This window comes from Marmota marmota, unplaced genomic scaffold, assembly GCF_001458135.2.
Source record: "Marmota marmota marmota unplaced genomic scaffold, marMar, whole genome shotgun sequence".
Classification (NCBI taxonomy): domain Eukaryota; kingdom Metazoa; phylum Chordata; class Mammalia; order Rodentia; family Sciuridae; genus Marmota; species Marmota marmota.
The window spans coordinates 71552120-71573054 of record NW_026000026.1 but is presented as its reverse complement, the minus strand read 5'-3'; the positions used below and the strand labels follow the sequence as shown (position 1 = coordinate 71573054).

The 20935-nt window shown below is 36.4% G+C and overlaps 1 protein-coding gene across 2 annotated transcripts in view; it reads left to right on the top strand.

Moving 5' to 3' along the window:
- The first annotated feature begins 397 nt into the window (after positions 1-397).
- Positions 398-20935, top strand: part of Pfdn1 (prefoldin subunit 1) — a 58175-nt gene continuing 37637 nt past the window's right edge. For both annotated transcript variants that reach the window (XR_007350591.1, XM_015484857.2), the window contains exons 1-2: positions 398-546; positions 3213-3379. Coding sequence is in view for 1 of the 2 variants with exons in the window: in XM_015484857.2 (XP_015340343.1) it covers positions 514-546; positions 3213-3379 (200 nt within the window). In the remaining variant the exon portion in view is untranslated. The remainder of the gene's footprint in view (positions 547-3212; positions 3380-20935) is intronic.

Sequence of the window (20935 nt, the reverse complement as noted above, 5' to 3'; positions counted from 1 at the left end):
GAAAGTCTTCGAAGAAACAAGTTCTTCTTTGGAAGAACACTCCAACTACGCTTCAAGTTTTCTAATGGTCTTTTCCATATTGGTACGCCTGAAGCTCTAGTCTTTACTTATCCTTGACAGCACAGGGACTAGTTGTAAGACTAAATGACTGATGAGTGGTTGAGCTGATCTTCATATATCTCAACTTAGAAGCACGAACTAAACTATTTGTCAAATTGCATAAAATCACACACAAAAAAATCTGCAGTTTCGGCTTGGAAGATGTAGAGGAGCAAGTTAGGCCTGACCAATTACATGGTAAAGGCCAACTAAATTGGAATCTCGAACATTTAAGCGTCACCTGTCGGAGATGCTCGGGTAGGGTTGCGGGGATAGGGATGCGAGCTTTAAACGAGGTCGTTTGAGTCTTGCACCGGCGCAGAAGGACAGCGGTCAACCAAACCTCAAGGCGCGCCCTTCCCCCACCCTCTTTCCAGCGTTCCCCCAGCGCGCAGGCGCATAGAGCGCATCAAGATGGCGGCCCCCGTGGATCTCGAGCTGAAGAAGGTAAAACGGGTCTTCAGTAGGCAGAACCTCTTCTTTGGGGGATGAGGGACTATCATCCCTAAAATATCAACTAGAATATCGAGGGGGGCTGGGTCTCAGAAGGAAAGAGGCTACAGGGGAGCGGGGAATGGTTTCCTAGAGTCTTGAGGCGGGACCAGCTCTTCTAGCTGGGGTTGGGGGCGAGCGGCTCTTGCTGGGTAGAACTGGTTAAGCTGGGGTAAGTGTACCTGCCAATCCCCGGCCTGTCTCCAGTCTGAACTCTAGAGCCATTTCACTGCGTTTGAAACCTTCAGATATTCAGCTTCATGATAAGAACTGAAGAGAGCGTTTCAAATGGAAGCCCCTTCGGACCGCTTGCCCGAGCTGAGGCATCTAAAATTCGACCTCATTATTTGCTTTGAAAAGCCCCGAGTTCAACCTTTGTTTTTGGCCATTTATTGGATACCATACCTTGAAAGGTAGCAGTATCAACGCTTCAAAAAATCAGACGTTGTTATAGCAGTGTTCTTCAGGGGTTAAGCTCCCCGCCCCGTCCCCTTTTGGAAAGACTTGTCCAAAAAAATCTAGTAACGTTTTCCAGTAAAGTATCAGAAGGAATTGTATTTCTCCCTTTGTTCAAACAATTACTTATAAATAGGTTGTTACTCAGAAACATTTGCCACCTAGGAGTGGGTCAGGGATTTTAACGACACTGCGGACCCCAAACCCTGTGTAATGTACCAGTTTAAATGTTTTTCTAAAAAGGTTTCAAAGATGGGGACTATGTACAGTATCGTCTGTTTTACCGTTTACTTTTTTGTTCATTAGTTAGGTTATTCAGGTTAGTAACATCTTACTTTAATGACTACCTTTGGTTAACCTTTGCATAAAAAACAGGACAGCTGAAATAGCTGTTTTGCCCAAGGAAGCTGTTATTCCTCTGGGGATATTAGGTGTCTGTGTCCTGTTTTTTTTTTTGCCATTCTTGAAACTTGTAAATTTAGTCCTTATGTGGTATTTTCTTACACGGTGTAATATCTTGGCTTTAACAGTACTTGCTTCCTTAGCAAACTGTATACACAGCAATCAGAGATCCTTGGAATTTACATCTTAAAAAATCATGCATTTAAAAAAATTACCTTTTTTTCCTGTTTAAATTTAAACCATTTCATGGTTTAGTGAAAAAGCTAACAGGAGTACAATTGTACTTACCTACATTAGAATTTGTTGCTAAGAAACATAGACTATGAATGCAAATAGAAAATGATTGCATACTTTAATAGTTTGACAACCAGTTAAATAAGAGCTTTAAACAAGTTCTTTTTTATAATTATCTAGTGGCTTTCAATTTCTTTTCTTCTTGGTGAAAACTAGTAGGAAATTACAGACACCTGTCCAACTCCAAAGGAGATCTTTGGAACACCACTAGTATGTGACAACAAAGTCAGGATAAAAGTTAAGTAGTAGCCTTTGCCATGTATTGTTCCTACCAAATGTTGTTAAGGCATAAATCTGACAGCATGTGAAAGTCATTCCAGGCACTTCAATAAAAGTATCCAAGAACTGTGTTTATCTTCCCAGTTAAGTAGCGTACACAAGGGTCACATTTGGCCTAGTATGTGCAGATGAAGATCATGATGCAATTCTGCCACTGCCTAGCATTTTCTCTTTTTGTTTTGGTCATTCTCTTTATAATGACTGCTTTCTGAGTTGAGACAGTAGAATGAAAAGATTCCTGAACTAAGGGGTCAGAAGAAATGGGTTGAAATATCTGTCTTTTCCACCTTTAGTGTTCAATCTTGTGCAAACCAGTTTTCTTTCTTAACTCATTTAATTACTTGTTTGTGATATGTGAATGATGAAACTGCTACCCCTTACTTAGGATTATTGGGAGAAGTGAGATCTCTTTAAAGTTATCAATAATATTTCTAAGCTAATATTTTGAACTAATGTGGGAAAGTGCTTTGAAATCCAGTTGTGTAATACAAATCTAGTCAGTTGTTACTTGATGTTTCTTGCTTTGAGTCTCTGGGTTTCATCCTCTATTGGGCTTATTGTTTTTATTATTTTTTGGCTACTTGATATGTTTATATTTAATGTGCATTTATTTTGCTTTTTTTTTAAGAGAGAGAGAGAGAGAGAGAGAGAAAGAATTTCAATATTTATTTTTCAGTTTTTGGCGGACACAACATCTTTGTTTGTATGTGGTGCTGAGGATCGAACCTGGGCCGCACGCATGCCAGGCGAGCGCGCTACTGCTTGAGCCACATCCCCAGCCCCTTATTTTGCTTTTTAAAAATTGATTGCATCATATATACATTTATATGTGTGTGTATATATATGTATATATATATTTGTAGACACAATACCTTTATTTTATTTATTCACTCTTATGTGGTGCTGAGGATGTAACCTAGTGCCTCATTACATGCTAGGCATTACATGCTCTACCATTGAGCTACAATCACAGCCTCTGATTGCATCTTCTAGGGAGAGGATAAATTCAGTATTTAGCATAGCTAATTATAATGTTAATTGTAATTAACATTAAACTTATTGACTCTTTTATGTTTGCATTAGTAAATTTCACAGCTTAGTCCCTGGTTAGGATCTAATAAATTTGGATTTGACTTAAATGTTTTCTGTAAAATGTTTAAACTGCTAAATCAAGAACTTGTTTTTATTAGGCCTTCACAGAGCTTCAAGCCAAAGTTATTGACACTCAACAGAAGGTGAAGCTTGCAGACATACAGATTGAACAGCTAAACAGAACGAAAAAGCATGCGCATCTTACAGATACAGAGATTATGACTTTGGTAGATGAGACTAACATGTATGAAGGTGTAGGAAGAATGTAAGTAAAATATGTCCTTAATGTTGTTATTTTGGGAGAGCTTTTGTCTGAATTAAATCATAGAATTTGTTGTTCCTTTTTTTTTTAATGAGGAATTGAACCCCACATAGGTATTGTTTAAATTTACACTTTGAAGATGGTTGAGGTGATACATATCTATAATCCCAGCTACTAAGGAGGCTGAGGCAGGAGTATTTCAGATTTAGGCCAGCCTTGGGCAACTTAGCAAGACCCTGTCTCAAATAAAATATAAAAAAGGTGGGGGATACAGCTCAGTGGTACAGTGCCCCTGGGTTCAATCCTCAGTACCACCACCACCAAAAAAAAAAAAAAAGGCACTTTGAAGTACATTTCTTAAATATTTTACTGTTTTTTTCTATGATTAGTTACTGAAGTGTGTTGCTTCAATGCTGCAAATATGATTTTTTTAAAATGGGAATATGTTTATGTTTATGGGCATTTTGTATGTGAAGATTTATTTTGGTACGTATAGTTTTAATCTCCTTTTCCCTACTTATTAGGAATCTACAAACCACAAATCTTTTAGATGTCTGACCGGAGTTGTAAAATAAAAAATAAAGATTCGCTTGCCATTTAAATACACTCATTCTGAGTGTCATGCATTGTTTTAATAGGACAACTTGTGAAAAATTTAGTAAGTCAGTTTACCTTTTCTAATTATTATTATACAATTAACCACCAACATTTCATTTTTTTTCCCCCTCTTTTTAAAAAAAAAATTTTTTTTTTTGTACTGAGGATTTGAACCCAGGGGTGCCTTTACCAGTAAGCTACATCCCTACCCCTTTTTTATTTTTTATTTTGAGACAGGGTCTTGCTGAGTTGCTAAGGCTGACCTTGAATTTGTGATTCTACTGCCTTAGCCTCCCAAGTTGCTGGGATTACAGGTGTATACCACTCAGCCTGTCTTACTTTTTTTTTTTTTTTTCCCCTTTTGAAAAACGTCATTCTTGGGACTGGGGTTGTGGCTCAGTGGTAGAGTGCTTGCCTGGCATGTATAAGGTGCTGGATTTGATCCTCAGCACCACACAAATAAATAAATAAAGGTATTGTGTCCATCTACAACTAAAAAAGATTAAAAAAACAAACAAACCAAAAACAACATTCTTGCTGGGAATGGTGCACATGGCTCCCAAGGCTGGGGTTGTGGCTCAGTGGTCAAGTACCCCTGAGTTCAATCCCCGCTACAAAAAAAAAAAAAAAAAAAATCATTCTTGGCCAGGCTCAGTGGTGCTTGACTGAAATCCTAGTGGCTCGAGAGGCTGAGGTAGAAGCATCTCGAGTTCAAAGCTAGCCTTAGCAACTTAGCCAGGCCCTAGAGGAACTCAGTGAGACCCTGTCTCTAAATAAAATATGAGAAAAGGGCCAGGGATTGAATCTGGGGCACTTAATCACTGAGCCACATCCTCAGCCGTTTTTATATTCTTATTTACAGAGACAGGGTCTTGCTGAGTTGCTTTAGGGCCTGGCTAAGTTGCTGAGGCTGGCTTTGAACTCGCAGTCCTCCTGTTTCGGCCTCCTGAGCTGCTGGAAATACAGGCATGCACTGCCTAGCCTGGCCAAAACGTTATTCTTAAAGAGAGAGAATAGGTCTGCTTCATATTCTCTAAGCAGAAAATGAGGAATGGAAAAGCTTTTAAGTTACAGGTCACATTCCATTACTATGAGCTAAAAGGAAAAGACTTTTATTTAGGTGTGGAAGGTAGGGGAGGAGGGTTTTTCTGGAATTTGGTCTTTACTTAAAATGTACCATTACTTCAAGTTTGGAGGTCTCTTAGTTAGAATGGAATTTGACCTCAGTCTTGGGATGACTTGTTTTGTGATTGATTTGAAGGAAGCATAGCATGTGTAAAATTTAGTAATGACTTTAGGATGACATCATGAGAAATAGACCCCTGCTCAGGGGCTAGGGTTGTGGCTCAGCGGTAAAGCACTCGCCTCTCACGTTTGAGACCCTGGGTTCCATTCTCAGCACCACATAAAAATAAATAAACAAAATAAAGATATTGTGCCCATGTATAACTAAAAAAAAAAAAAAAAGACCCTGCTCATGACTGGATAGGAGATGGATTATAGTAAACTTTTCTGATTGGCTTTCTTAGAATGAAAGATATATCACATATAAATTTTATCTCTGAGTTCTTTTCATTTTGGTTCCTTTTTAAGAGAGTGAGATTCCCAAATTGAGAATTTATTAATGGGACAAAAGAATTGGGTTAAGAACAAGTAGAATCCTTGATTAGGTGTCTATGTAGTACATTAGTATTAACTATAAGGTGATTTTTATTCTTAATGTGAATATCCTGAGGTCTTTAAACAGTAATGCTAGCTTTTCTAGCACGATTATTAACATGTTGTGCTTGGATTTTACATCCTTTGTATAGCCAAAGAATCTTTTCAAAATAGAAACACTTTTTCAGCATCTTTGGTCTTTTGAGCTACACTGAAGTTTTTATTTTTTAATTTTTTTAAAAATATTTTTTATTAGCTATTGATGGACCTTTATTTGTTTGTTTATATGTGGTGCTGAGGATTGAACCCAGTGCCTCACACATGCTAGGCAACCGCTCTACCACTGAGCCACAACTCCAGCCCTATTTTTTAGTTTTTTAAAAAAATATTTTTTTAGTTGTCAATAGGCTTTTATTTTATTTATTTATATGTGGTGCTGAGAATCAAACCCAGGGCCTCCCACGTGCTACGCAAGTGCTTTACCACTGAGCCACAACCCCAGCCCTGAAGTTTTTATTTTTAATTGCAATACTTTCATTTATTGAACATTCACAGAAGTGATAGAATTGCTTTTTTAAAAAAATATGTCTGAAGTACTCCAGATAGATTATATTACATGCAAAGAATGTTAGAGTTTAAAGGCTTGGATATGAATTAGCTAATAGTAGAATGATGTTTTCAAAAGATTTAGTAAATTATGTTCCTTTAAAGAAATGTGTAGTTTTAAGTGTTTGGATAATCTTTGGTTTTAAATTTGACTTTTGTGCTTTCTGCATCTTACTGGGAGTATGAGTTTGACCCTGCATTGTAGGGCATGTAAGGTGAATACTGTTTGTTGTTTGGCTAGAGTATTAGTGCCCTGAAAGGAAGAAAAGACTTGCTGAGTATTAGTCTGGTCATGAGGATGTTCTCTTTCTTGATGCTAAACCTGAAATATCTATTTCTGAATTTATGGTCTTGAGTAATCTTGGGTATCATTGTGATTCACTTCTTTAATTCTAGTGTTTACCTTAAATTGTTTTTTGACTATTATTTGTGAATTCTGATTAACAATATTAATTTTCCCAAATTCTTATTTTTAAACCACAGATTATAAGATCCAATTGTTTTTGTTTTAGAACCTGCAGTAGATTTTTCCATTGTGAAATTCAGGCCTCATTATTTCTTGCTTAACTATTGTAATGGCATCTTCATTGTTCTTCCTGCCTGCATTCTGTCTGTCCACATCCATTCTTTATATATCTGCCAGACTTGATCATGTTAATGTTTTTTGTAAAATCCTTTGTGCATCCTGTTGTCCACAGGATAAAATCTAAACTTAGCCTAGCATTCATGGTCATTCATAAGCTGTCCTTAAATTACCCATCTAGCCTCAGGTCTACCAGCCTCAGGATAGCACATAAATTTTATTTCTACTAGTTTTGTGTTATCTGTTGGGGACTTAAGGTTTCATTGGTCTTTAAACATGCTCTGAGTGATTAGTGACATCTGTCATGGGATAAGGGTAGATTACTATCGTCTGTACTAGCAATTATATCCTTACTCTGGCTCTTTGGGTTTTCTCATCTATGTTTCCTCATTTCTTGGTATAATGCCTGGCACAGAATAGGTGTTAAATGTGTGTTGATTTGAATTGAGTCTGATTTTCTTTTGCTTGAAATAATTGCATTTTTCTTTTGGTTCTTCAAAGGAAAGGTTATGTTTAGAAAGTGTCAGAGCTTTAAGAATCAGTGTTATTCTATTTTATTATATGATTTAGTCAAGATGAAATTATAAAAGTAACATTTTAAATAAGGTCAGAGTTTCTAACCAAATTGTCCTTTTTCGGAAAGGATTAATCTAATAGGATTGTTTATTTAATTTTTCAAAAGTATTTTTAGTTGGAGATGGACACAATGCCTTTATATTACTCATTTATTTTTATATGGTGTTGAGGATCAAACCCAGTGCCTCACATGTACAAGGCAAACGCTGTACCACTGAGCTGTAACCCCAGCCCCTGATTGTTTGTTAATTCCATTGAGAAAGTTGATTTATTCTAGATGCCAGTCAGAATTGACAATGTAGAAAATCCAAACCTTTAGAAATATTTGGAGGGAAGTATAATTCTTGTAGAATAAAGGCTGTTCTGTGCATACTAATATCAGTATAATGGTATCTATTTTACCTTCTTCATCTTACATAGATTAGAAGTCAGATTTTTCTTGTAAGGGTATGGGTTTAACAAATCATTGCAGACCTGCATGCACTTTAACTCATAAGTATGGAGAGATTTGAAAGTGTTAAACACTTCTTAAACATGGCTATTTTTGGTTTAAAACAAAGAAAGTCAAACCAACAGGATCAGAGAAGATGAATTGCTATATACTGTAGGCTCCTAGTACTCGTTGCTCAAAGCTATATTCCATCCAGTCCTTTGGCATGTTGCCAGCACATTTTAGTTCTCTTACTTCATATTCTTTGGAGAGGCTGTTGTGTAGCCTGATACTACTACCACCAATTTCTAGTTTTGCTACTTAAGCTGTTTGTGAGCTGACCTCACCATACTGCTTTGAGAACTATGATGAAAGTTACAACTGTGGGATGATCTGTCTGAATATTTGGAAGTGTTCATCTTTGCATCTTTCTAGCATGCAAACAGTGAATACAAATCTTAAATGTGATGTGAATATTTCTTATATCTATTCAATTTTTTTCATGAATAAAAACTAACATAATTACTTGTAGGGGTTTTCTTCTTTGCACAGTAGAGGATAATAATTTTAAAAAATTATTTTTAGGGCTGGGGTTGTGGCTCAGTGGTAGAGCACCCGCCTCGCATTGTGTCCATCTACAACTAAAGAAAAATATTTTATTTTATTTTTTTATTTTTATTTTTTAAAGAGAGAGTGAGAGAGAGGTAGAGAGAGAGAGAATTTCAACATTTATTTTTTAGTATTTGGCGGACACAACATCTTTGTTTGTATGTGGTGCTGAGAATCGAACCCCGGCCGCACGCATGCCAGGCGAGCGCGCTACCGCTTGAGCCACATCCCCAGCCCAAGAAAAATATTTTAAAAAATTATTTTAATGTTTTTTGTAAGAATTATATTTCAAAGTCCACATAACTGAAATTTAATCATGCTAGCATTTCAAAGGATCATCATTAGAGAATAAATGTCAAATTTATTTTATTACAGTAGATAATTTATTATCAATATAATCCTGACCCTGATTTGATGTGAGGACTTATTATTCTAATTCCCTTTTTGTTTGAGCATTACATAAATAACATTTCTAGTTTCTAAAAGAGACAAATTAGGCTTTTATTTTTTTAATAAAGGAGGAACTTGAGTAGATTAGCCTTTGGGAAAAATCATAAGTGCCTTTTTAAAACTTGAACCTGACTAAATATAACTTTGTGCCACATTTAAACTAATTTAGAGGTATGTTACCATTCTGTGGGTATTTTTTACATTTGAGGAACTAAGAATGAACAATGGTATAAATCTACCAACTAGATAAGTGTCTAGCAATGCAGAAATTGCTGTTTGGGAGCAGGGTTGCTATTTCTACTTGTTGAAGTAATTTAGTGGTTGATCTCTGATGGCTGAAAGATCCAGAAGTATAAATTTAAGATAAAAGTCACACAGGTAGAAAGTTAAATAGTAGATGTATTCTTGATAGGTAACACATTTTAGCCTAAATAGTTAAGCAATTTTTCACCTAATTAGGTTGTAGAAATCTTTTTTTGTTTTTTTGGTGGGGTAGGGTGGTACCATGGATTGAACTCAGGGGCACTTGACCACTGAGCCGTATCCCTAGCCCTATTTTGTATTTTATTTAGAGACAGGGTCTCACTGAGTTGCTTAGCACCTTGCCATTAATGAGGCTGTTTTTGAACTGTCGATCCTCCTGTCTCAGCCTCCTGAGCCGCTGAGATTATAGGCATATGCCTCCATGCCCAGTTTAGGTTGTAGAAATCTCAACTTTTTATTACAGCTTGGTTGAACTATGCTTAGTTTAAAATTTTAGGTTGGTTTTGTGGGGATCTTATTATGTGGATTGTTGCCCTAATTTGAATTTTGTTGTTTGGTAAAGGCAGGATGAATAATTTACAATTTTTCTAAGTTATGTTAAATGTTAATAGAAAACCTGCCTTAGGTAGCCCTTTTATATTTTCATGTAGATTTAGAGTTGATCTTCCAGCCAATTTGATTTGTTGGTTTTATTTTATTTTATTTTTTTATACTGGGGATTGAACCCATGGGTGCTTACCCATTGATTCACATCCCCAGACTTTTTATGTTTTATTTAAAGACAGGGTCTTGCTAAGTTGCTTAGGGCCTCCTAAATTGCTGAAGTTGGCTTTGAACTCAGGATCCTCTTGCCTCAGCTCCCCAAGCCACTGGGATTACATATGTGTGCCACTGCATCTGGCCTGATTTGAGGTAATTTTAAAGTTGGAGAAATAGTCATACTATATTTTATTACTGAGAATAGAAAATAAAGTTAAAAAGTCTTAGTGTGGTAAATACTGTTGATAGTGTGGTAAAAATAGTCATGTTGTTGCTCTCATCAGAATCAAGTTTAAATTTTTAGTGCTTTCTACAGAAGGGGGAGAAAATGTGTAGAATACTTTTGGTGTAAGAGCCAAATTGCAAATTTATAAATTCTTTTAATGCTCTTTAAAGGTGTTAGTCTGTATTTTAGAGTAAAGAACACAAAGCAAAGATAAAACAATTTTAAAAGATAAGAAATTTTCCTGGGTTCAGTCCTCAGCTCTAGGGAAAAAAAAAGATAAGAAATTTAGTAGTTTTCTTATATTTTGGATTTTATTTTAAAAGTTCTTGGTGCTCAGCTGCTTTTACTAGTAGAATATGACCCACCCTTTTCTTCTGTTTTTATACAGAGCCATTTAAAGTCATGGCTTTCATGCTCAGAGTTCTAAGGGTGGGGGGGGTGGAAAGAAAGAAAAAAAACAACTTTTCCTGTTGTGCAGGGGGAAATGACTTCAGTTCTGTTGATGTCAAATATGTAAGTAACCCCAGATGGACACGCGCTTCTCTTCCACAGATGTGGTACTCTAGGGAGAGATTTTTGAGTAATGTTCTTAATTTCCTTAAGTTGTCAGTGATTTGAAAACTTGATGTTCATTATAACCCTGTCCTACTGCTGTCTAGAATGACATCACTGTTTTTTTTATGTCAGGAGATATTAGCAAACATTTTTGTAAGAGGTACATAATTATATTTTTTCTACAGAAGAGTACTTTTAAATAATTCTTTCCCTTATTCCCCTTCCATGTCCTTCAGAATCTAAATATTTCACTGAAATATGAGAAATTAATTTTGAAAATGTCATGCTAATTAGAAGTCTGTTGTTAAAAAAGTAAAAAGAAGTCTGTTATCTTGAGTATTAACATGTTAAACTAGAATATTTCATGTGTGCTTGTTATGGGCTTACTTATTTTAGGCTCTGAATTTGTTTGAAAAACATGAATGTAATCCACTCATTGGTTTACTTGGAGGACTTTGTTTCTGTAGTTCCTGACATCAAAAGACCTGGCTTAAAAAAAAATATATGTGTGTGTGTGTGTGTGTGTATGTATATATATACACACACACACAAAATTTAACAAAATTGGCTTTTGTTGGATAAAAGTAGTAGTTTTGCAACAATACAGTGGTACTTCAGTGTGTCCCAATTGGTGATAAGCAAGAATAAATGTAGTTGACTGAAGGAAGGTTGAAAAGTACCATTTTACTTGTTGTTCCTATGTAAATAAAAACAAAGGTAGCAGCATTCTTGAATTGTTGCTTTGTCCCTGGGGAACTGAGCGCTGTAACTGACTTAACTCTAGCTGAATTTCTGTGAAAAGAAAACAGTTTAAATAGTACCAAGAATTTTCTGATTTTAGCTGCCATTTATAGAGGCAGGTTCAAGAACAATTTAGTGTCTGATCTGTTTGAGATGACTGAAATGTTCGTGTCATGGAATATAATCTGCTTAAAGAAATATCCAAAAATGAGCTCAGAAAAAATATTGACCTAAAAGGCAAGAGTCAGTCAAAAATTTGCTGGGTACTGCAAATAATTTTTACCCTGATGGAGTAAATAAGCTTAGAGTGTGTTGCTTGCATCATTTATGTCTGTGCTTCTGTGAAGAATGTATGCACATTTTATTTTTAGAATTTAAGTTTGGATACATCTGGGAGAGTACCCCATTGTCCTGTCCAGGAACTCTTACCACTTCTTGTTTTGAGGAAGATTAGTTAACTTGAATTGGACTAGATTTTTTTTTTTTTAATTAGCTACACATGACATTACAATGATCTTGGCAATTCATACATTTGAATCATTGGGGTATAATTTCTCATTTTTCTGATTGTACAGATTGCAGAAATCACACTGGTCATAGAGTCACCTATATACATACAGCAATCATAATGTCTATTCTATTCTGCTGCCCTTCCTATCTCCCCTATTCCTTCCCTCCCCTCCCATCATTTCTCTCTATCCTGAATTGGACTAGATTCCTTTAAGACAGTATTCTTTTGGCTTTGGAGAGAATTTGAGATGTTCTTATGTAAAAATTTGCACAGTATTAAAAATGTGTCTTTCTTTTTTTTTTTAGTTGTAGTTAGACACAATACCTTTATTTATTTGTTTTTATGTGGTGCTGAGGATTGAGGGCCTCACACTTGCTAAGTGAGCACTCTACTGCTGAGCTACAACCCCAGCCCCTTAAAAATATATCTTTAAATAGATAAGAGTGGGACTACCCTAAGCCCAACCTTTTATATTGTTTCAGAGTAAAAAGATTTGAACCACAGTATGCATCCTCTATGTGTGTATCTGAAAAAAAAAAAAAAAAAAAAAATATATATATATATATATATATATATATATAGTTATTGTGTTTTTTAGACTATTTATTTATTTATTTTTATGCTGTGCTGAGGATCAAACCCAGTGCCTCACACATGCTAGGCAAGTGCTCTACCACTGAGCCACAACTGCATCCCCCCACTGGGCCTGGGCCATATTTTTAAAATATTTTATTTAGAGACAGGGTCTCACTGAATTGCTTAGGGCCTTACTAAGTTGTTGAGGCTGTGTGCCCAAGTATATTTATATTTCTCTATGACTCTCTGCTTTTGTACCAGGAGTTTTCTGTTCTGTATGTCTTTCAGTACTTGTGTGACAGTACTTTTTTTTTTTTTTTTAACTGTCTAGTGGTTATATTTTATTCAGTGTTGTATTTTAACCTACTAGTAAAATACAGGTCACATCTCAAAAAGTTGTAGAATAACTCATTGCTTGCTTATGTGTGGAAATGTTTGGGGTTTGAAACGGCCAGTGTAAAAGTGGTAAACATCAGAGGTGATTATTTACCAGAATTCTTAGAATGCCAGATAGTAACCCAAAATAAACGTCATGTTTAAAATAGATTAACATAGTACGGCTTCTATTTCAGGAGGAGTAGTTTTGATTTTAAAATAGACAGTGATTTTTAATTGGTACAAATTGAACCTTGCAGTGTGAGTTACTTATCTAGAACAGGGAATGTTTTTATGTGGGATTGATTTCCTGAAGAGACTGTGATTCTCTTAGAAATTTCAGTGAATTCTCAGTTCTAATTTTACTTGATGTATAGGTAGTCTTTAGTCCAGCTGACCTTTCTTCCTTAATGCATTTTCTTCCCTTGGCTTCAGGGTTATCACCTCTTCTTGGTTTTCCTCTTACCTTGGTCTCCTTTACTATTTCCTTTTCTTTTACATTTGTAAATGTTAGATTAACCTTGGGTTTAGCCCTTGGATTTTTCTTTTCTCTACACACATCATGATTTTACCCAGGCTTCTTTTTTTTTTTTTTTGGTACCAGGGATTGAACCCAGGGGCACTCAATCACCAAGCCACATCCCCAGCCCTGTTTTGTATTTTATTTAGAGTCAGGGTCTCACTGAGTTGCTTAGTGCTTTGCTATTACTGAGGCTGGCTTTGAACTGGAGATTCTCCTGTCTCAGCCTCCTGAGCCGCTGGGATTACAGGCATGCGCCACCACTCCTGGCTGGGGCTTATTTCTTTAAATGCTATTTTATATACTGACAAGCCCCAGATTTTTATCTTCAGCTTAGAACCTTCCCCTGACTCCACACTTGTATACCCAACTGCCTATTTTATATCTCCATATGATGGTGTAACAAGCATCTCAGAATTAGCTTGACCAATAAAATTCTTGCTGTTTACGAATAAATCATCTTTCTCAGTCTTCCTCTTCATAAAATTAAAATCTTTCCAGAAGTCTTCTAATGGGTCTCCCCTCACATTTCATGACAAAAACTGAGCCATGTGCTTGGACTTAAATCTTAAGGGACATGCCATGATGGATGACATGAATTAAGACTAAGACTTGATTCAGCTTAGACTTCACTTTCCTTGGGAAAGTGAAGATTTCACTTTAATTGGGGAAGTAGAGGGACCCAAAACTGAGATTATACATCAAAGAAAAAGAAACAGACATTGGGTAGCCAGTTGGGAGCATCTGCTAAAATTGTGAACAGATGGGCTGGGGATGCCACTCAAGCGGTAGCACGCTTGCCTGGCATGCGCACGGGGCGCTGAGTTCGATCCTCAGCACCACATAAAAATAAAAATAAAGATGTTTTGTCCACCGAAAACTAAAAAATAAATATTAAAAAATTCTCTCTCTCTCTCTCTAAAAAAATAAAAAAATAAAATCGTGAACAGATAATCATTGCGGTGATCTACAATTAAGGGCTAACTGCATGAAAGCTGTTGATATATTTTGGATGAATTAAGTAGAGTTTAATTAGGGAGTATAGACAGGTGGAAAACCATTGAAATAATTAAGCAATATAGTAATAAGGATGTAAATTAAGGTGGTGGAAGTAGAATGAAGATAGAGGGTCAGTATGAAAAGAAACGGTAAATTGGGAATATAGAAAATGAGGAGGATACCTAAAGTTTTGGGACTGGTACTGCTGAACTACATGGTTTCCCAACTTGTTATCAACCACCATAAACCACTGGCATCCCAGATTGTTGAGCACATCCACATGGAGGCTGGCACAGGACCAAACTCGAGACACTCAACTTATAACAGTTGATGAAAAATTGGATATCACTACATTAACTGGTGTTCCAGAAGAGCATATCAAAACTAGAAAAGTCAGGATCTTTTTTCCTGCTCGAAATAACATGCAGTCTGGAGTAAACAACACAAAGAAATGGAGGATGGAGTTTGATACCAGGGAATGATGGGAAAATCTTTTGATGGGTTGGGCATCTACGGCTGATCCTTTGTCCAATATGGTTCTAACCTTCAGTACTAAAGAAGATGCAGCTGCCTTTGCAGAAAAAAATGGATGGAGCTATGACATTGAAGAGAGGAAAGTTCCGAAACCTAAGTCCAAGTCTTATGGTGCAAACTTTTCTTGGAACAAAAGAACAACAGTATCCACAAAATAGATTGGCACTGACTGTATCTCTACTTGACTGTGAATAAAGTCAGCTGTGCAGTATTTATCGCCCATGTATACATCTCTTAATCACCTAATAAATTTGACCTTAAAATTATAAAAAAAAATAAAGTTTTGGGACTTAGATGAGTAGGAATGTGATGATAGCATTAATAGAAGCTGAAGCTGAGGTAGTGAAATTGCTTGTCTGGGATGTTGGTATGGGTAGATAAAATGAGCTTAATGTGGGACATACAAGTAGAATGACCTTTAGATACTGGATGTAGTGCAGATTATAGGGGTTGACATTATTTTGAGTATCATTGTACCAGTTGAACCTTTGAAAATAAATGAATTCTTTGGATAGAGAGCTTTAGCAGAGAGCCTTGTATAAGTGCTTGCAATATGGGCAGTGGAGAAGAAAGGGAGGGGAAGGTTTTATGGGTGTAGCACTGGAGAGTACAGTACAGAGATACAGCAGCATCCCTCAGAGTTAAGACTTGAGCCTATAGTGTTCTCTGTAGATTTCTTATGCCTGAGGTACAGCAGGTCTAAGTGCTCTATTTCTCAGTTATAATCTAATACTACGTTATTGTTATCATTTTGGTAGTGAGGATTGAACCTAGTGGGGCTTTACCGCTGAGCTACATCTTCAGCAAACCCTCCCCTCATTTTTTTTTGATACAGTGTTTCACTGAGTTGCTGAGGCTGACCTCAAACTTGCCATCTTTCTGTCTCAAGTCTCTTAAGTCATGGATTACAGGCATGTGCCACTACCCCCAGCTAGCACTACATTGTTTATTCTGTTGCTCAAATAGAGGTTGGCTTTCAGGGTCAGTCAGGGAAATGTAGTGAGATACGTTTGGGCATTGAGAGTTCTTTCAGATTGTTGCCTGTGTCCTTTTAACATGTTCCTAACATTCATTCATTCATTTATTTATTAAAATATAGTGTAGTTGGACACAACACCTGTTTATTTCACTTGCTTATTTATTTTTGTATGTGGTGCTGAGGATCGAACCCAGGGTCTCACCTGTGCGAGGCGAGCGCTCTACCACTGAGCCACAACCCCAGCCCCTAACTTTTATTTTTTTGAAGCAGTTTTATGTTTAAGAGAAAAATTAAACAGAACAGACAGCTCTCACATACTCCCTTTCTACCTCCTCTTCCCCCACAGTTTCCTCTATGTATTTCCTCTACCTCTTACAACAGTATGGTGTAATTGTTAAAATTGGTGAAGAAATATTGATAAAACATTGTCTCAGCATTTTCCATATTGTTCAAATTAATGGGTTTAACTATAATGTTTCCACATAAGCATATATCATGTTCCAATTGTATCCTCCCTTCTGGTTAACCTCTCTTATTCCTCCTCTTCTTCTCTAGTATTCATTCCTTCCACTATTTTTAGACTCTTTCTTTTAATTCTAGACTTGAATTAAAGAAAATTTAATTTCTTTACAAGAGAGAAAACTTGTCATATTTGTCTTTCTGTCTGGCTTATTTTATTTTATTATTTTTTTAATATTTATTTTTTAGTTTTCGGCGGACACAACATCTTTGTTTGTATGTGGTGCTGAGGATCGAACCGGGGCCGCACGCATGCCAGGCGAGCGCGCTATTGCTTGAGCCACATCCCCAGCCCCTGGCTTATTTTATTTAACATGATGGTCTCTAGTTACATCCAATTTGACATGATTTTGTTCTCTTCTTCTTTCTCTTCTTGTGCACTGGGGTTAAACCCAGGGATGTTCTACCACTGAGCTACCACTGAGCTTTTTATTTTGAGACAGCATCTCTCTTCCCAGGTTGGCCGTGAACTTGTGGTCCTCCTTCCTCAGCCTTCTCAGTAGGTGGGATTACAGATGTGTGCCACCAAACATGACTGTTCTTTATGACTGAATAATACTCCAATATGTATATATACCATATTTTCTTTATTTGTAGACAGGCATCTAGGTTGATTGCATAGTGTAGATATTATGAATAGTGCCTCAAAACATGGGTATTCAAGTTGACAGGTTATTGTAGACTAAGATTAATAATTTACATTAGGGATCATTCTTTGTCCAGTCCTGGGTTTTGACAAATTATAATGTCTTGTATCCACTGTACATACCATACAGAATATTTTCCCTGTCCCTCAAATCCCATGTGCTCCATTTATCTGTTCACCTTTTCCTTCCTCCCCACCACATCCTGCCTGCCTGTCTGCCTCTTCTTTTCCATGGTGACTGCTTGCTGATCTTTCTGCTATCTCCATAGTTTGGCCTTTTCCAGAATGTAAGTTGGAATCACATGGTATATAGCCATTTCACAGTGGCTTCTTTTACTTAACTTTACTGTCCTTTTGTAGTTGATAGTACATTCTTTTTTTTTTTTGTTAAATAACATTCTATGAATGAAGACACGAATTGGTGTGAATATACTTTGTATACAACCGTCTCACTGAGTTAGTTGCTCAGTGCCTCACTGTTGCTGAGGCTGGCTTTGAACTTACTATTCTCCTGCCTCAGCCTCCAAAGCTGCTGGGATTACAGGCATGCACCACTGTGCCAGCTCAGTACTGTTACTTTTTTTTTTTTTTTTAAATATTTTTTTAGATGTTGATGGACCTTTATTTTATTGATTTATCTTTATATGGTGCTGAGAATTGAACCCAGTCCCTCATACATGCTAGGCAAGTGCTCTACCACTGAGCCACAACCCCAGCCCTCAATACTACTTCTTTAAGGTTACTTTTTTTAAAAAAATATATTTATTCTTAAGTGTTAAATGTTAGGTGGACACAGTATCTTTATTTTACATTTATGTGGTGCTGAGGATCGAACCCAGTACCCCACACATGCTAGGTGAGCATTCTACCACTGAGCCACAACTCCAGCCCCTAAGGTTACTTTTATTTATTCATTTGCAGTAGGTAAAGTCATTTTATGATAAGGCTGTTATTTCCATTTTGTTGGAAGTGAATTCATTTATTCATTTCCTGGATTGTTTATTGACTTTTTTTTTTTTTTTTTTTTTTTTTTAAAAACATTCACTATGTTGCCTAGGATGGTCCTGAACTGCTGGGCTCAAGCAGTCCTCCTGTCTCAGCCTCCAGAGTTGTTGAGACTGTAGGAATGCACCATCATGCCTGGCTTTGGCTTTTTATTTTTTATTTTTTGAGGTGTAATGTACATAGAGTAAAACTTATCCTTTATAGTTACACAGTTTTATAAGTTTTGACAAGTGCATGCTATTGTGTAATTACCACTATAGTCAAGCTAGAGAATAGTCACATCAACTCAAAAGCATGGCTTCATGTTTCGTACTCTCCTTTTACTTCCATTCCCTGACAACCATTGATTTTTTTCTGTCCTTGTAATTTTGCCTTTTATTTATTTAAAAAGTGCTATGTGAAAAGAATTATACCATATGTAGACTTTTTGTATCTACTTTAGCTTAGCATAATGTTTTTGTGATTTCTCCATATTGCTGCATGCAACAGTCATTTGTTCACTTTATTTGCAGCCACTTGGGAAAAGAGTTAGTGGTTTCTTTTTTTAAAAAAAAATTTATTTTTTAATTGTAGTTGGACACAGTACCTTTATTTTATTTATTTATATGTGGTGCTAAGGATCGAACCCAAGGCTCCACATGTGTGAGGTGAGTACTCTACTGCTGAGCCACAACCCCAGCCCCGAGTTAGTGGTTTCTTATAGACCAATCATATTCCATTCAACCCATCATTTCCATCTGTAGGTAACTGTACAGCTACACACTGAAATGCTATTCAATAATAAAGCAAATCAATGATTTTTAGGGGTGGGAGAAAAGGATAATAATAATTATTATTATTATTCTGTGTTTTAACTTTTTTGGGTACTGGGGATTGAACACAGGGTGCTTTACCACTGACCCACATCCCCAGCCTTTTCTTTTTGTTTAATTTCATTTTTATTTTTGAGACAGGGTCTCCCTGAGTTGCTTAGGGCTTTGCTAAATTGCTGAGGTTGGCCTTGAACTTGATCCTCCTGCCTCAGCCTCCAGAGTTGCTAGGATTCCCAGTATGCACCACCACGCCTACTTCTCTTATGTTTTAATTTCTTAACTTCCAAACTGTTTTCCATAGCAGCTGTATCATTTTGCATTTTACACACACACACACACACACACACACACACACACATTTTTTTTCATACCTTTATTTATTTATCTTTTTATGTGGTGCTGAGGATGGAACTGAGGACCTCACACATGCCAGGCAAGTGCTGTACCACTGAGCCACAACCTCAGGCCCCCATTTTGCATTCTTGCCTGCAATGTGTGAAGATTCTGGGATCTCTCCAGGGTCTTATTATCTTTTTGATTATTGCTGTTCTAGTAGGTGTGATTATCCTTTTAATTCTAACCTATTTATTATGTGTTTTAATTTGAAACAGTTTTCTTGTAGACTGAATGTAATTGGGTCATGCTTTTAATCTAGTGGGATAGTCTTTGTCTTTTAGTTTATATTAATTATATTTCTAACAGTGGTTGCTATGACTGTGTTTAAATCTACTACCTTGCTACTTGTTTTCGTTTCATTTATTCTTTTTAAAAAAATTTATTTACTCTAATTTGTTATACATGACAGCAGAATGCATTTCAATTCATAGTCCAAATATAGAGCACAATTTTTCATGTCTCTGGTTGTACACAAAGTAGAGTCACACTATCCGTGTTTTCATACATGTACCGAGGTAAAAATGTCCATCTCATTCCACCATTTTTTCCTACCCCCATGCTCCCTCCCTTTCGCTCCATCTCCTTTGCCCTATCTAAAATTCCTTCATTCCTCCCATGCTCCCCCGCCAGTCCCCATTGTGGATCAGCATTCACATATCAGAGAAAACATTCAGCCTTCATTTATTCTTTATTCCTTTTTTCCCCTGCTTTCTTGGATTCTTTGATTAATAATTTTTTATCTTTTTGCAGTGCTGGGGACTGAACCCAGGGTTTCATGTGTGTTAGGGGAATGCTTTACCACTGAGCTGAGCTAAATCCTCAGCCCTGATTTTTTTTTTTTTTAATGATTCTGTTTTATCTTTGGTTTACTAAGGATTCCTTTTTTTTTTTCCCTTCTGTTTCAGCAATTGAACCCAATGGCACTTAACCACTGAACCACATCCTCTCCTTTATTTAATTAATTTATTTATTTTTGAGACAGGTCTCACTATATTGCTCAGAGCCTCATTAAGTTGCTGAGGCTGACTTTGAACTTGTGATCCTTCCGCTCCAGCCTCCTGAGCTGCTGGGATTATAGGCAGCTCCTGTTAAATTTTCTAAATTTAGTGTTTGTCTTGTGTTTTCTATTATCCATCTCTAATTTATCATAATCTACCTCAGATATTATTATACCACTTCATCTTTATATGTCAGATTTGTCTCTTCCATCCTTTGTTTTATTGTTACACATTTTACATATGAGCTCATGGTGTGTTGCTATTGTTTTTGTTTTAGATGAGGGATTAGCAAGCTTTTTCTTTTTTTTTTGGTAATAAGTCAGTAATAATGCATTTTGATTTTGCTAGTCATAGGATCTCTGCCACAACTTAATGCTGCCACTGTAGTGAGGAAGTAGCCCTTGACTTTATATAAACAAATGAACATGGCTGGATTGACCTGCAAACTAGTTTGCCAACTAGTTTTTAAAATGATACCTCTGTTGTTATTATAGGACAAACATCTATTATATTCATTCTAATTTATACGATTTTCAGTACTTTTGTTTCTTTATATGTTGCCATGTTATACTCCTTTTTAAATTTTTAATTAAATTTTAATAGCGTGTGTGAATGGTGTATATTAATGTGGTTC